The sequence below is a fragment of the Suillus subaureus genome (genome assembly GCF_016647635.1).
Source record: "Suillus subaureus strain MN1 chromosome Unknown BJ212scaffold_21, whole genome shotgun sequence".
NCBI classification, from domain to species: Eukaryota; Fungi; Basidiomycota; class Agaricomycetes; order Boletales; family Suillaceae; genus Suillus; species Suillus subaureus.
Genome location: NW_024538577.1, coordinates 486,738 through 502,012, shown reverse-complemented (window position 1 = coordinate 502,012; position 15,275 = coordinate 486,738). Strand labels below are relative to the sequence as shown.

General features: G+C 48.2%; 6 protein-coding genes across 6 annotated transcripts; 1 reads left to right on the top strand and 5 right to left on the bottom strand.

Moving 5' to 3' along the window:
* Positions 1 to 201: 201 nt before the first annotated feature.
* On the bottom strand, positions 202 to 3,700 carry BJ212DRAFT_1363456 (uncharacterized protein). The gene is made up of 8 exons (XM_041335982.1): positions 3,585 to 3,700; positions 3,472 to 3,522; positions 2,942 to 3,328; positions 2,753 to 2,892; positions 2,357 to 2,697; positions 807 to 2,295; positions 584 to 748; positions 202 to 526 (listed from the first exon to the last, which is right to left on the bottom strand). The coding sequence occupies exons 1-8, from the start codon at positions 3,620 to 3,622 to the stop codon at positions 495 to 497; spliced, it is 2,643 nt and encodes an 880-aa protein (XP_041191850.1). The 5' UTR covers positions 3,623 to 3,700; the 3' UTR covers positions 202 to 494.
* Positions 3,701 to 4,106: 406 nt separating this feature from the next.
* On the bottom strand, positions 4,107 to 4,619 carry BJ212DRAFT_369094 (uncharacterized protein). Its single transcript, XM_041343034.1, has one exon. The coding sequence runs from the start codon at positions 4,583 to 4,585 to the stop codon at positions 4,322 to 4,324; it is 264 nt and encodes an 87-aa protein (XP_041191849.1). The 5' UTR covers positions 4,586 to 4,619; the 3' UTR covers positions 4,107 to 4,321.
* Positions 4,620 to 7,671: 3,052 nt separating this feature from the next.
* On the bottom strand, positions 7,672 to 9,247 carry BJ212DRAFT_1482122 (uncharacterized protein; the record flags this gene model as incomplete). Its single annotated transcript, XM_041340366.1, has 8 exons — positions 7,672 to 7,833; positions 7,875 to 8,452; positions 8,501 to 8,656; positions 8,770 to 8,789; positions 8,844 to 8,944; positions 8,996 to 9,019; positions 9,071 to 9,118; positions 9,170 to 9,247. The coding sequence occupies 8 exons, from the start codon at positions 9,245 to 9,247 to the stop codon at positions 7,672 to 7,674; spliced, it is 1,167 nt and encodes a 388-aa protein (XP_041191848.1).
* Positions 9,248 to 9,328: 81 nt separating this feature from the next.
* Positions 9,329 to 9,885, bottom strand: BJ212DRAFT_1482121 (uncharacterized protein; the record flags this gene model as incomplete). The annotated part of the gene is made up of 4 exons (XM_041340365.1): positions 9,329 to 9,459; positions 9,519 to 9,696; positions 9,748 to 9,807; positions 9,835 to 9,885. 4 exons carry the CDS (start codon positions 9,883 to 9,885, stop codon positions 9,329 to 9,331), a joined length of 420 nt encoding a protein of 139 aa, XP_041191847.1.
* A 134-nt stretch (positions 9,886 to 10,019) lies between these two features.
* Positions 10,020 to 11,224, top strand: BJ212DRAFT_1300679 (uncharacterized protein; the record flags this gene model as incomplete). The annotated part of the gene is made up of 7 exons (XM_041333023.1): positions 10,020 to 10,065; positions 10,159 to 10,364; positions 10,425 to 10,515; positions 10,708 to 10,803; positions 10,851 to 10,963; positions 11,018 to 11,054; positions 11,103 to 11,224. The coding sequence occupies 7 exons, from the start codon at positions 10,020 to 10,022 to the stop codon at positions 11,222 to 11,224; spliced, it is 711 nt and encodes a 236-aa protein (XP_041191846.1).
* Positions 11,225 to 11,918: 694 nt separating this feature from the next.
* On the bottom strand, positions 11,919 to 13,508 carry BJ212DRAFT_1482119 (uncharacterized protein; the record flags this gene model as incomplete). The annotated part of the gene is made up of 5 exons (XM_041340364.1): positions 11,919 to 12,610; positions 12,663 to 12,833; positions 12,891 to 12,994; positions 13,045 to 13,349; positions 13,389 to 13,508. 5 exons carry the CDS (start codon positions 13,506 to 13,508, stop codon positions 11,919 to 11,921), a joined length of 1,392 nt encoding a protein of 463 aa, XP_041191845.1.
* Positions 13,509 to 15,275: the final 1,767 nt, after the last annotated feature.

Here is a 15,275-nt window from a genome sequence, read left to right as displayed (position 1 = left end):
AAGAAGATGGGCGTACAAAACAAACTAAGCATTTGACCTGCCAATCGTCGAAGAAAAAAACCACTCGTGCATGGGGCAGAACAATTGGTGTACTAGCAACAATTGCACGCCAAGTTCCAAGGGGACGCGTTGGGTACATTCATCACGATGGTGAGAACCTATCTGTGATACGATCTCCGGGTGATATGATGCGTTTCGAGTGATTCCTGGTCGGGCGCGAAGACTTCGGCTAACATTGCGATTGCAAAATGAGCTGCTCCGCTGAGTGATATTATCAAGGTGTGAGCAGACCATTCTCAGTGACACCAAAACCTTTATCTTCGTGACTGATTTAACCAGTGGAGAAACGTTAGACAAAAGTCATTTGTACTGTATTCGATAGAGTGCATCTATAACGTCTGCTTAAGAGTCCAACAGTCATTCAATCAAAGTTCAACTAGAAAGCGTCTGTAATCATACAAAGGTGGAAGTGAGGAGTTCCTAGGAGGCTAGCATCATTTGAACTTGTTCAGCAACTTCGACCCGCCTGTAGAGAAACAACATCAGCAGTGAATGGCAGAATGTTGTTCAGGAGCAGACTCACTCTGCGCAAGGTTCTCCAGCTGTCTCCTCGCATCCCTCCCCGCGATGCCCTCCAGCCTGTCTAGTGCGCGCCCGGCGATATTGAACCCACCCCCTCCACCATTGCCTGCCGGTGCCGACTGGTTCGGGGCGTAATAGTTCTGAGATTGCGGGTGTATGGGAGGACCTTGTGAGCACGACCAGAATTAGCAACGCGAAGGCAGTTGTGAATAGAAGATACACACGATTATGGTGCGCTACGGGCGGAGGCGAGTTTGAGATTCCCCATTCAGGTGGAGGGTATGGTCGAGGAGAGTGTGAACCACCAGGAGGTTGTGCGGGAGAGAAATAGTCTTGGGCAAGTGGATTTGGTGCGGGGTAGGTTGAATAGGGATGTGGTGGTTTGTTCGTTGCCATGTAAGGCTCTTGAGGTACACCGGAATTTGGAATTGTATTCGGATGGAATTGTTCTACGCGGGGGAAAGAGGCGGCGTGTGAATGCATGTTGGCATCATGTCGATCGTATCCTGGTCCGCCTATAGCGGAAGGCTTACCCTGTGGAGAGGGTGAAGGGTGGGAATTGAGGGGTGGGGCAGGGGGATGATTGTACGGAGTATAGTGAGGCTGTTGTTGACCAGGATATTGGTACCATGATGCAACAGGTACTGAAGAAACCGGCGGGCGCGGAGAAACTGACGGGGTTGCGGGCGAGGTGCTAGGACGCCTTAGGCTCGCCTCCACGGAAGGCATTTGCATGACCGGAGAATAATTCCCTGATGCATGGGATTGCTGTGGTCCTGGGGCAACTTCTGACGGGTGATGTGATAATTTCTGTCGGGCGAGATTATCGGCCAAATAGGCCACAGTAGAAGATGCAGGCGCAGGAAGAGGGGAAGAAGCTCGAGAAGATGGCCTGACAACGGAATGCGAGGAGCTTGGCCGCTGATAGAGCTGATGGGGACGCATGACTACATCCACCTTATCGGGGGGATATGCCGGTCTTGTTGACATCGAAGGAGGCATCGAAGGAGGTGGAGGGCGAGAACTCATATTAATGGCAGGAGGTCGGCTGCTCGCCGATGACGGGCTCGGGGTCAGCGACGAACTCCTGGCTGGAACAGGTGGTTGGGACACAAAAGAGTCTGACGCACTGGATGAACAGCCGAGGGTGGGCTTGGTGGCTTCAGATGGGACGGGCCGGACATTGAATGCACCGCTTGTTTGAGAACTCCGTGTGTGATCATCATCTTCCAGCCTATATGGTGGAGGAGCCTCATCTATCATTGGGCCTCCCTCTTTGGTAGCCCAATCGTGATATGCTCGTTGAGCTTCCTTCCATTGCTCCGCCTCCTCCTCGCGAGCTGTCTTATCTTCATACCTGGGGCGTGTTGCCCAATAATCCTGTAACTCCTTGAACGGAAATGTCTCGTGTATCATACGTTCACCGCGTAATGATTCGGCGGCGAGACCAGTTATGCGCATATACCAGTCTGACGGAAGCGAATGGCCATCAGCGTCGAGCGCTAGGAAGTTAAACTGGGGGTGAACAGGAAGTTGCTTTGAAGAAGAGACAACAGGCATGAATGCTGTTCCTTCATCATATTCGTCCCACATGGCCCCGTAAATGATGCGCACCCCTGCGCGTCGAGCAGCATATATTTGTGTCCAGAGAAAGCGGCCCCCGTTGCGCTTTATGTCATTGAGTCCCCATTTTCCGCGAGAGAGATTATAACCCTGTAGAACATAAACAATAATCAGTAGGAAAATGATCATAGACAGGTATCAGTGGACCTACACTGCCTCCAGGGAGCACCACGGGTATGTAATCTACTCTTTTTTTGCCTTCATCTCCCCTTTGCTTCAAAAAATCGAAGTCCTGTTTGACTTTTTCATTTCCCCAGCGTTCCGCATCCTCTTCGTTTCCGTAACGCCCGACAGTCCAAGGGCTCAGTGCATCAAATTCTTCTGTCCAGACTCGCAAGAACTCAGGGTCCGGGTCGCTATCAGATATCGATGTGCGCCAGTGTCCAGGTACACCTGCCATAAGATAAGCACCGCCTGGTGTGGAGGAACGAAAGAAATTTGTGATAGATCGAACGATTGCTGGAGAGTGGTTTCTGCCGTTGAATCCAAAACCTGGAGGGGGGCAGGTGAGCTAAACAATCAGAGTGATATGTATCTGCACGCATACCCCATAGAGCTATGACGGGACTGCCTTTCTCGCGAAGGTAATTGGGGCTGTCTAGAATGCATTTATCACGCACGAGATGTATCCAATCTTGCTCGAGCACCCGCTGGATCTTGTCTGGGTGAACACCCGAGACATCATACCTAGATGCGCAATGAATATCGATCAAACTGAGTTGACAAGTATGCGCACATGATGGCAAAGACCCTTCCCTCTGCTTCAGCAGCCTCTCGAACACGATCACCCACTTCATCTCTGATTTTCCTCATTGCTAAGCCCGCCTCTATGTCGCATTGACCTGCAAATCGTTGTAAGAACGCGCCGTCGACACCGTGCAACGCCATCCAGTGGAAATGGCGCTTCACCGTCTTCGAGTGGCGCGAAGAGAAGAGAAACATTTGTTCTCCGTCTGCGTTCTTGAGACCTGGGGCAGGGTACAGCTCGGATGGGGAGTAATCAGATACATCTGGCCATAGATCTGTATTAGGGCGTCCACCGTCTGGTATCGGCTTATCAAACCAGTGCAGCCACCCATGGTGGTTAGGATCTAAGGGTTCGCCATCTCCATTACAGGTGAACCTGCAAAAGCAACGTTGAGTACGAGGCTCACTACATGCATCCCATCATCCGTCTGCGACTCTAGACCACTCCAGAGACGCTCAAAGATGATTATGAAACCCGGACGGTTCACGAGCTTGCATCTGAGAGAAATTTGAACGCACCATCCTTGATATCCAACTAGAAATTTGTCCTGTATTGTCTTTGGGTTTGCTCTGCGGTGAGATTCAAGGTGATGAGTAACAACGCCACTGCACAAGGGCAAAGGTGGGCATACCTCTTGAGAACTCGTCCTTCTAACTCTTTTCCCGACATGGTGTGAAACAAAGCAACAGGATGTTACGCAGCAACTCCTAAGCCTCTGAGTCACTGGCCTCAAGGTCAGAATCAGGAACACATAGTATAAATATAGGTACCGGCGACTATGCGCCCAAGACCCCGACTCCACAGGGCCGCTCAGCGCTCATCATTCGTTTTAAGTTTCAGGCAGGGCCGAGAGTTGAAAGCTATCGGCGTTTTGCAAGCAATATATAGGGTATCGTGCCGTACAAACGATTGTCTCGCTAAGTACGTAGGTTATCATAGTCCAACTGCTGATTGCCCGCGCAACTTGAAGAACCTAGACGAGGGGGGAAATTACTTTCAAACCCAAGATCAAATCCAGTCCAAACACGACGAACGAAGATACAGCTCGTCGCAAAACTGGATAGAAAAGCCACATCAACCAGACAGAAAGGCAACAGACAAAAATTCCATGCAAGGCATCAGAACTTGCTGCCTCAGGCGGGGCCAGCGAAGCCCATGACAGTGGCAGATGCGGGTCAAGTTCGAGAGCTACGTCTGGTTGAGGGATCGTGCTATAATCTGGTTCATGGTCCATGACTCGGAACAAAATCTGGGTCAGTCATGGTTCGGAACAAAACCTGGTCCATGGATCGGCATAGGGTTGGGTCAGCAAGGAAATATTTACACGGACGAAGCAGAGCAGCCACAACAACCTCTCCAAACAGAACCTCAATATAGTCCGAGAGGCACATAAACGGGAGACAGAGAGCAACAGAAATTTGATAGAATGGAGACAACGTGCAAACAAAGCCTCATTAGGTGCAGCGCGTAAGCGACGGAAGGGATTTGACAGACTCTGGACGGGTACGCTTCTTCGGGACAAAGTTTGCAGGAAGTTGGCAAGCTGCCTCTATGACGACAGGCACGGGCAAAACAGAAAGTGGTCATCAGGAAAGGAAAACCACGTAGGATCATCGCTGACCACGGTGACATATAGAGCGCTGATATCGGCCATTAAACGATGAGGTACGTAGAACAGCGAAGAAATGCGCACCTTTCCAAAGAAAGAGGGGGAAGGAAACACGGGCGGGGCCTCGAAGGACTTGGTCAGGCATTGAATAAATGTACGGCGGGCACTGAACGCGTTCGACCGGTATGAGACATCTGATGCATCAAGCTCAAGGCACAAGATGCTACAGGCTCTGCATGAACTCCCGACTAGCTAGAAGTAAAATTTGGATAGGGCATGATCATCGGATCCATTGGTGAGGAGATTCGAGAACCGCGAAAGAGAGGGTGATCTTTATGTTCGACAAAGCTGCAGCGTTGAGCGCTGAGGTTGGAACGTGGGAAGTCGACCGTGTAGTCATTTTGTGACATAATTCATTCCGTAAAATGATTATGTTCGTGACTTTTCAGCGACATCCAGGAGCACATAACGCGCTGAGCTGCCCGTAGACTCAATTCTGTGCTGGCCGAGACACGAGGCTAGCACAGAAAACCAGATTCTTAGATCAGGCAGCGGGATCGGGATTGGTGCACCAGGGCTGGCTGTCGAAGGTAATTAGCAATGGGACTGACAAGTTTCAGATTGCATCAGGCGCTGCCTTGGGTTCACTTGTCCATAGCTATCGACCGTAGTCCGACAGCAGGGCTTTCAGATTCTTTGCCTCTAATTACCACGCATAAGATGGGCAAATCGTATCCGCATGTTAAAGAGAAAATTTGGAATATGCTATCTCACTGGTGTAAAACTATGACAGTACCGTAGATTGACACAGAAAGCAAAAGATACTACAGGGTCGTCATACTAAGTGCAGTGCTCTCATAGACCGACCTGGTAGTGTCAACAGGATTTTGGAACGTGTCACTATTCAAGAAGCCCGAGAACTCTCAATAGAGGTCTGTATTAAACTGTAAAACGGTCACGTGTGCCTACAACATTGTGATTTTGGTAACAAGCGGCAAACTATGTCGTGTAAACACTCACAACATACTGCGCTCCTGCCAATCTTGCGTCGCAAACAATGCTTGACTCATTTCCGACGCTTTGACAGGCTGGGGATCATCAGTAAAACACTTTTTTTTCCCACCACCAAAAAATGGCTGGCCACAGCTTGGTCCCTTCTGTACAGAGCTGTACAAAGCCCACAGAGGCAAAGTGATTTGCTGATGATGTCCGATTTGCGCTGGCTGTTGCGGTTGGTTCGGGGTTCATCCAACATGCACTTTCTAGATGTGCCAATATATAACACAGCAGCATTGGGCCTCAGAGAAGAGCCAGATGGTAAATGTGGTGCAAGAGAGGAAGTAGAGGGAGAAGGTTGGGTTGATGAGTGAGGATTAGGAACAAACCTCACATGTGAGGTAACAACAAGTTCTTCTATGAGAAGCACAGTTGCTGGAGTTGATGGTCCTCTGATTGACATACCAGAGGTAGATGTGAATACTGAAGCTCCCATTGTCGGCTGGTGGAATTCAGGATTGATGGCTGACAGCCCTTTATTAGGCTGTGTATTAATGGGTTCAAACTGAGCATGAGAGAGAATTATAAGGGGCATCATAGAATCAAGAAAAAACCAAACCTGAAACAAGGCAATATCAGCTTGTTAGATAGGTGGATTGAGAATCATTAGAAAATGCATACCTTTGCAAGTTTCTGCCCTTCAGATAGAATATCAAGGCAAGACTGCAGACCCTTCAAACACCACACCACTTCCAGCCAGGGGATAATATGACCATTCCAAAAAGCCTGGAATATATGCTTGAGCATGTCATCCCATGGATTAGGGGCACACGAGAGATGTGTGGCCCAGTTGTGACAGGTGTACTTGAGAGTGTTGGAAGTTGTTTGACTGCGTTCCAGCGCTTTGTTTGTGAAACTCTCAAAGGCATTCATAGTATGAATAATCTCCTTATCTGGTAAAAAAAGAATTTCTGGTATTGCAGAGGTAGAATGATGGTGGTATCTTAATGCCAGGAAAACTGGAAACATCAAGAAATCTGGTAAGGTCTTGAACTGCTGGATTACTTGAAAAGCTGGTGGCAAAGGCACATCCACATACTGCAGTCACTTAACCCTTGATAAAAACATACAGCTGAGGTTGAAAATTCCCTGTTCCACACAGGCCAGCCCATGTGGACCCATCAATATATTGTTCTGTTAGATACAGATGGGCTGACATCAAGTGTTTATCTGATACAATCGGTGGGCCCATAGTATGTAGTGTAGTAGATAATTGTACACTTTTCTATTGAATTTGGTAGGTAGTAGTGTATGAAATATATACCTGATATGAACAGGTGGGCCAAGTGGGCAGCGGTACTGATATATACAGATGGGCTGATATTCAAACCATATAGATGTATTGTGGACACTGGTTGGTCAATGGGCCAGTCATCATAATATATGTCCCAGGGCCACCTCAGTAAAATATGATGGATGATGGATAGCATAGATCCCATTCATGATGTACATGCCAGGACCACCTCAGTCAAGAACACAGTCAGTCAAACATTTTCAGGGCCAAGTGATATGAAAGTGGGCAAGGCAATCTACCATCGGTCATATATGGAATGCCGACTGGTGGCAAGAAGATGTTGGTGAATGGTGGAAGACAAGTACAAATTGGGGCACCAACTTGAAAAGATGAATGAGATGATGCTGCCAGTCACACATAGAATGCGAACCAGTGGCAAGAGATGTCAGTGTATTGTGAGAGTTGGTGGAGTGTTTGGTGTGGGGAATCACATGGACCAACCTATTGATTGCAAGGGCTGACCTATTGATTGCATGGGCTGGCTGACTGATTGCATGGAGTATAAATCCATGTCATGCAGGGAGCTCGGATGAAACAAGATCAATTCAGCCAACATACTGTTGGTTCTTGTCACACAGTAAATACAAACCCAACCAATTGAATTGGATATTGATATACAGGCCAAATATGCCAACCAGTGAATAATGTATGGTACAACTATGAAGTCCATGACAACTGGCAAATAATCTATTGTACAACTATGAAGTCTGCTGAATGACCAACCCAAACTCTATTTACAACTATGTATTCAGTCATGCCTTAAGGGACAGACCATGCAGCAGATGGAGGTGATGACAAGGCAGGAACATGGTCCAACCTGAGGAGGAGCCAATGAAGGACTGGCAAGTGCTGAGACTGAGGCAGCTTGGCCGGATGTGAAGGTGGTGCCTTGGACATCAAGATGACTGAAAAGGCAAGAAGCTGAAGAAGCAATGACTGAAGGACCAACCAAGGGACCATACACTCTGTTCAAAAACTCCATGCCCAAGGCTTGCACCTGCATGGTGGCCACAGTAGGACCAAGGTTGCTGATGGTCAGTGCCAGGAAGGATGGATTGCTGGCAGTGTGTGCCTAGGTGAAGCTTCTTGACCAAGCCGACCAGGCTGTCAACAACTGTGACAGTGTGGCCGACATCTTGCTGCATCTGAGAGAACTCCGCATGCATTGACAACATGTGGGTCTCGAAATCTCTCTCCATAGCATTGACCCTGGTGAGAGCATCCTGGTCGACCATTTGCATGGCAGCAACCTGTGCAGCAAGGGCAAGGACATGTTTGTGAACATTGCTAATGGTTGGTGGCAAAGATGCCGAGTGGAAGGAAACGTGGTTGGCAGCAGGAGTGGGGGAGGGGATGCCCAAGGGCATGTTGTTGGAGGTGGGTTCCAGCCAATGGTCAGCAGGGAAGTCATCTTCCAAAGCGATGGGGTCAGGCTGATTGCTGGTGACCACATCCTGCATCTCAGCATTGATGTTGGTGGGCTTCCTGGCATTGATATCAGCATTGATGTCAGCTGCTTCAGCAGCGGGAACCAAGGCATCTAGAAAGAATGTCAAAGTGTGTTCAGATGAAACAAAGAATGACTTACCTGTGTCCTTCACTGCTTCCTCCTTGGACTCCAAGATGGGAGTTGCTGGACATGCCTGAGAAGTTGCTCTGGCATTCCTTGAGTGTGCCCTGGGCTTGGAGGCTGATGTGGCCTTGGATTTCAGGGGAGTGTGGGCAGGCTGCTGGGCTGATGTGGCTGATGCTGGTCAGTTGCACTGCACCTTCATCTTGTGGCACTTGGAGCAGGCCTTCATAGGCTGCCCATTCATGCCAACAATGACGAGTCATGGCACATCCACATCAACACACCTCTTGCAGGGTGGGTCATACTATTGGATGATTAGTACTCTTGCTCAGTATGAGGTAGAAGACAGGTGACTTACAACATTGGCCTCTGCATTAGCCTTTGCAAGTCAGTGATCTTGGCTGCCTTTGCCTTCCCTTCACCTTTGTCAGGCATGGGGCCAATGGTGACCTCAGACTGCTGATGAGAAATGTTGAGGGGTGGAGATCACAGGGCAGAGGTAAATCTCACCTTCTTGACCCCTTGAGTTGATCTCTGCTTGTGAGTTAGCAACCAGGTGAAGATGCACAACACTGATGTACTTACCTTTGATTTTGGTGAAGCCACCGGTACAGGTTCAATGGTCTTTGACCACTAGAGTGATGTTAAAACATGCATGACAATGCATTAAAAAACAAAACATACCTTGGGCAGTATGATGACAAGTCCAGGAAGCTGGTCCTGGTCCTTGTCCTCAGTGTCAGTGAACAAGGCTTTTGACATTGCCTTGGACACTCTGCATCTCTTGCAGCCTTTGTCAGCATCTGGGCTATCCTCTCTGGACCTGCAAGTCCCGCAGGTGGGTCATTTTCCCTTGTTGGTCATCTGATGACTGGTGACAGGGAGAGAGTCAATTGGGGGGATGGAAATGTCCTTGGGAGCTGGGACCAGGGCAACCTGAGGTGCAGGTGCAGGCGCAGTTGTGCTGCCTTTTACTGTGAAGGAAGGTTAGTTAACAGATGTCAGTATCATCTGTGGCAACACGCCAACTCACCATAACCAGTGGTCTTTGGGGAGAACAGGTGGGCCTCCATGTGAGGATCTTTATCCTGCACATGGGCCCACAGTGGCCACTTGCCTTTATTTATGGTCGCCCTCACCTCAGCTGCTGCAGAGAGCAGGAATGGCAAGATGACCAAGGCAAGCCTGCCATACTGCTGAAGAGCAGTGGACTTTGGAGTGTCAGTATGTGCATGAGAGGAATCAGGCTGAAAGAAACTCACCACTTTGCTTGCAATATCATGAGCTTGGTCAACGACCACATGACCATCTGCTTCCCAAAGCTTAACTCAGTGAACTGCAGCATGGACAGAAGTATCAGCAAGTGCCAAAGCAAAGTTGCATTCGAGTTCAGTAGACATCGTGATAGTGGGATTGAGACAATGTAAGAGTTCAAGAATGTATAAAAGATAGGAAGAGATGAAGGTGTCAACCTTGTTAAATGGGAAAGAATTTGGTGTGGATGTGAATTGGACTTGAACACTGAAGTCCACAAATGATGCTTTGGTTGGCAAAATTTGATGCCACCGGTAATGGCCAAGGTGTGAGTGGCCCAACGTGTCACTGGTGGCAATGGCCAAGGTGTGGCAGCAACTGTGTGACTTCTGCATTGTCGATCCAAATCGGGATTGCAGTGGTCCACACATCACATCCAACTATGCCACCTGCCAGCACACAACTGTTGGAATCCATTGCCAGCATTGTGGATTCTCAGGAACATCTGATTGACAAAGCTCGGAGATTCCAAGACAAGTGCATCAAAGCCAATCAGAACTTTTTTGTCACATGGGACCAGTGGGTGCCACCAAAGTTGTGGCCAACTCCATCCCCTCAAAGAGTGGTGATTCCTCCAGGTCTGCAGACAATTTGCATTTGACCCAAACCACCTACTCAATCCCAGACTTGTCAACTGACTAAATCCAAACAATCACTCATGCCATCCTGCAAGAAAACCACAAAGGAGCTTGCCAAGGAACATTTTGGGCATGAAAGTAAGTGCTTCATTGACTTCACCTGTGATATTTTCTTGATGAAATGTCAGAATTTGACATGTGCTGGGGCACTGAGAGCAATGAACCACTGAGCACCTTGGTCAAACCAGACTCAATTGCTTGGGCAGATTTCGGACAGGAATGTAAGTGTTTGATTCAATTGACCTTTGCTATGCATTTATGATACTCCAGAATTTGACATGTGCTGGGGTACTGAGGCTGACAAAGCACTAACTGTGGAGACACCGAATGTGGGTCCATCAGCCAAGCCGCATTTTGGTGTGAAAAGTAAGTCCTGGCCATGTATATAATGGCTGATTGCTGACCCAAGACAGCATTTGACATGTGCTGGGATGCTGAGGTTGATCCTGTGCTGATCATTGCTGCAAGTACAGCCGAGCCTCAACCCGCCATTCAATATGACCTCTGTTGGGATGATGCACCAATGGTATCCAAGATCGACTCGGCACTGATGAAGACTGAGACCTATGATATGTGTTAGGAAGAAACACCTTCTGCATCAGCAGTAGGGTACAAAGGTGAGTATCAGTCATTTACAAGACTAACTGTGACTGACTTATATTCAGCCAATTCCGACATGTGCTGGGGAGATTTGCCACTGGGCACAGATGGTGACCATGATGGTGTGCTGACTCAGCATGGCTTGCTGAGTCAGATTGTGGAAGGCAGCAAGGAATTGCTGCACTGAGCCAACAAGAGGCTTGAAACCATTGACACCTTGATGGATCAATCAGGTAAGTGTTTTCACCAAGTCTTCACACTGATTACCAATGACACAAGTCCATAGATGTCACTGATGCTGACAAGGATTTGATCATGACCTATAGGGGCATGTGGCACCAATATGTTGAAGCTGGGAATGATATGAGCAAGATTCAACATATTATGACCATGCACCAGCAGGTGGATGATCCCTTGCATTTATTGCTGCTTGCAATGAGGAGAATGGGCAGGGGGAAATCCCCTATCCAGTAGTTTAGATCACTTAATTCTATTGTATATACCAAGTGTTGTGAAGATGTAGTAATAGATATCAAGACCCGATGACCAATGACCAATGACCAACACCAACTACCCATGAGCACCAAGCACTGACAACACAACAATGACTAAGTGTAGTCAGTGTATCTCTTGGGCTTTTGCTGAGGTCTGGCACCAAGGGAGTTGTCAGCCTTGCTCCTGGTGTGCCTTGCTGTTGCATCAGAGAGCAAGTTTGCCACTGACTGAGTGACCCTGGTCTTCTTCAGCAACCAATCCTGCAAGACCAGTGATGCAGCTCTGACAGCTTTAGTCTTCTTTGGTGCTTAGTCCTGCACCGCTGGGGATGAGCAAAGGTGTTCAAGACTCCACCAAATTGAATGTGAGTGGAAGCTGCAAGGATACTAACCAGCCTTTGTTGCAACACCACTGGGAGTTTCATTATCTGAACCCTTGGCAATCTGTGCAGCCAGCATTGTGGTCTTGGCTGAGGCAGATGGCTTGCTGGGATGGGAGATTGACCCTGCTGAATGCACCATTGGTCGGGCATCATGTGCCAAGGCCAGCCTGGTTGAGCTGGTGGTGGATTCTACTCTAATGGTCTGCCTTGAGTTTGCGGCGGTGGTTTCTGCATTGCCAACATGATCATCAGCATCAGACTCCCTTGATTCTTCCTCAGCAGAACTGATGCAAGGTCGTTTGGTCGGCCTCAGCCGACCTTTGACAAGTGGGGATGGCCAGTGGTTGGGACTACTGGGCTGGGAGTTTGTGGATGTGGCCAATGCCTGTCTGGTTGGCCTGGGGCCAACACTCTCATCATCGGCATTACCATCAGAGTCATCAGACCCAGCGCCCACAGGTGGGCACATCTTGCCCTTGTCATCAATCCAGGCCTTGAACTGAAATATCAGTCCAACCCAGTTCTCCTGTTGGTCAAACCAATAGTCCAACAAGGTGTTGGCTTCACAGTGAGTAAGTTTGGATGGCTCCCAGATTTGAATACCATCCAGCAGGTATGTGCTGGAGATGAACCTGGATTGTCCCTTCAAGATGTCACTCCATGGCACTGGGACCTTTGGCCTTCCACAACATCTTCCTGCAGCAGCAAAGATCAGAATGTGGTGCAAGTTACCTGATATGATACTTACTGTAATGAATGGTAAGGAAAGACTGAATCATGCTCTTCTTGGTTCCCAGCAGGACATTGTCCATATTGGGCAAGATCAGCAAGCCCATGCGGTCCTGGTCAAACTCATAGTATGGTTTGGGAATTTGGCAAGTACCTCCAATCACAGTGCCTTCCAGGTCTTGATCTTGATCTTGGTAGACATGATGCTAATTAGATACTGAACCTGACATACTGCCCCAAGACTCACCAAATACATCACTGAGGAAATCTTCCCATCCCACTAGGATGACCTGCCAGTCCTTTGTTTTCATGAAGCTGGATCCCTTGCCAAGCTGTTTATTGAAGTCGAACCTGCCAGGCAATGTCAACAAAATCACTGACTGACCAACCGACTGACTCACCCAGATGTTTTGAGGTGGCCCTTCTTATCCTTCCAGGAACCCAATACAAATAGTCTCATGCCAGCCTGAGCAAACATCTCTGTGGCAAACTGCTTGATCATCTTTTCTCCCTTTTGCTCAGCAGCCTTGGCCTGGACTGCGGCATTGGGCACTTGATTGGTCCACTCATTGGCCTTTGCCTCAGCTTCCTCCAACTTCTTTTTATTCAGGCCTTTCATGATTGCAGTCATCATTAGTTGATACCTCTTCAGGACTTCTTTCTGGTTTGGCTTCTGCCTGGTCTCCTCCTCAACTTCATCCCATATCTGCTAAAGGATGTCAGCCTTCCTTTGCTCTTTGATGACTTGGTGTGCTGTCCATTTCCTCTGGAGCTTCATGGAAGGTTTGGCATTGGCCCTGCATTTCTTGTGATTGTGGAACCACTCCTTGTATTTCTGTATATGAAGAGTGTCTTCATACAGCATGACCGATGCCAGAGCCGAAACACTCACTTTTTCTGTTGCTTCAAGAGCTCTTTGTCCATGGTTGGAGCAAGGAGTTTGGCCTCTCTGGCAGCTGCTTTGAAAATCTGTCATTGCTTGGTTCCACTTGCCTTCTCCCAGTCCTCAACATGGGAACACAGAGTGGTAGTCTTTTGGTCGTTCAACTGAGGCTGATCCCCTGAATTGATCTTGGTCCAAGGCATGTCACTGTTTTAAAAGCTAAGATTGAAGACCTGGAAATGTGAGTGCAGGGGAGGGTTGATACAGTTGATGGAAGAAAAAATGGAGGACAGGGTCTTGTGAGCAATGCTTCCAATGTGTGACATGCCCATGCCATAAGCACACATAAGGCATATATTGTGCCGAATAGGATGATTTACATTGTTACAGGACTCATTAGAACAGTTGAAATACATCAGTTGGTATTTGCAGTGAACTCAGAGGTCCTGAAGGCCTCTCAAAGTTATTATACAGGCAATGACTGTGAACCATGCATATCCTGGCATGAAAATCCCTGAGGATGATTTACCCAAGATCAAAACAACTATTACATACAATAATGCATTGCATTTAGTGTTTGACAGTCATATGCAAGGACCCAACTGTTCTCAAGTCTAAGCATTCTATTCCAAACAACTTATCCAGGCAATCCCAGCCCTACTTCAGTCCATGGTCAAGTCAAAGCCAAAGGCCTGGAGTCCTCCTGAGGCATCCTCTTTAGTTCGATGGGTGAACAAAAGAACAACTAGGGGAGATAAAGGTCAATTTGTCAAGGCTCAACGTGACAACAGAAGCAAATCAGTGCATTCATCCCCTAGTATTAAGAACCATGCTCAAAGAAGAGAGAGACTGACTCAGAGGGGCTTGGCCTCAGCTCGTATGCTGTGCCCCTTACCCAAGTATGTGCCCTTCATTTCAGAGGAAGTCCAATGATGGTCTGACGAAGTCCGGAGGACTTCCGGAGGAGTGTGGGAGAGTTCTGGAGGAATGCAGGAAGTGCTCAGGAGAGTTCCCACTGCAGGGTAGTACTTCTACAGGAAATGGGATGGAAGGGTAGGATGTCCGGAGGTCCAGAGGACAGGAGGACAGGATGTCCAGAGGTCTGGAAGTATGGAGGACAGGATGTCTGAGGGTTAGGAGGACAGGACATCCGAAGGACAGGACACCCAGAGGTGCACAGGACAGGATGTCCAGGGGTCCAGAAGGAATAAGGGCTACATTGGATGAAGTCTGATATAGAAGCAAACAGAGGTAGACTACCCTTAGGTAGAGTTGGAGAGACAGGAAGTGGACCAATGTCCAGAGAGAGGGTAAGTGCCGGAAGGGCAAGACTCCAGCCTAGGGAAGCAATCCCTAGACTTGGGACAGAGACATAGGGGACAAATCTGAAGGTCCAGAATTCTGGCCTAGGGAATCCATCCCTAGGCCTTATGAAAAAGGACAAGACTCAGATGGACTGAAGTCTGGAAGAAGATTAGGCAAGTAGAACAGGATCTAAGATGATATTCAAACTAAGGAAACTACGGGAGTATCTACAGGGGTTATACATATACTGGAGAATATCTGAGGGGATCAGTAAGCAACAGAGTAAGGCTATGTATGAGCATGTGGAAACACATTGGTAAGTAAGACAGAACATAAGTAAATGAACTCAGAGATGAAGACTTGTACAAGGATCAATTAGCAAGACGGAAACAGAGATAACTGAGAACCAGAAAGGCAAAGATGCCTAAATGGAGATAGGTGCAG

Coding starts and splice junctions, on each gene's coding strand:
- BJ212DRAFT_369094 (XM_041343034.1), bottom strand. CDS start 4,585: ATGTCACCGTGGTCAGCGATGATCCTACGTGGTTTTCCTTTCCTGATG.
- BJ212DRAFT_1363456 (XM_041335982.1), bottom strand. CDS start 3,622: ATGTCGGGAAAAGAGTTAGAAGGACGAGTTCTCAAGAG. Junction 3,523..3,584: donor GAAGGACGAGTTCTCAAGAG/GTATGCCCACCT, acceptor ATCTCACCGCAG/AGCAAACCCAAAGACAATAC. Junction 3,329..3,471: donor CTAGTTGGATATCAAGGATG/GTGCGTTCAAAT, acceptor TTGCTTTTGCAG/GTTCACCTGTAATGGAGATG.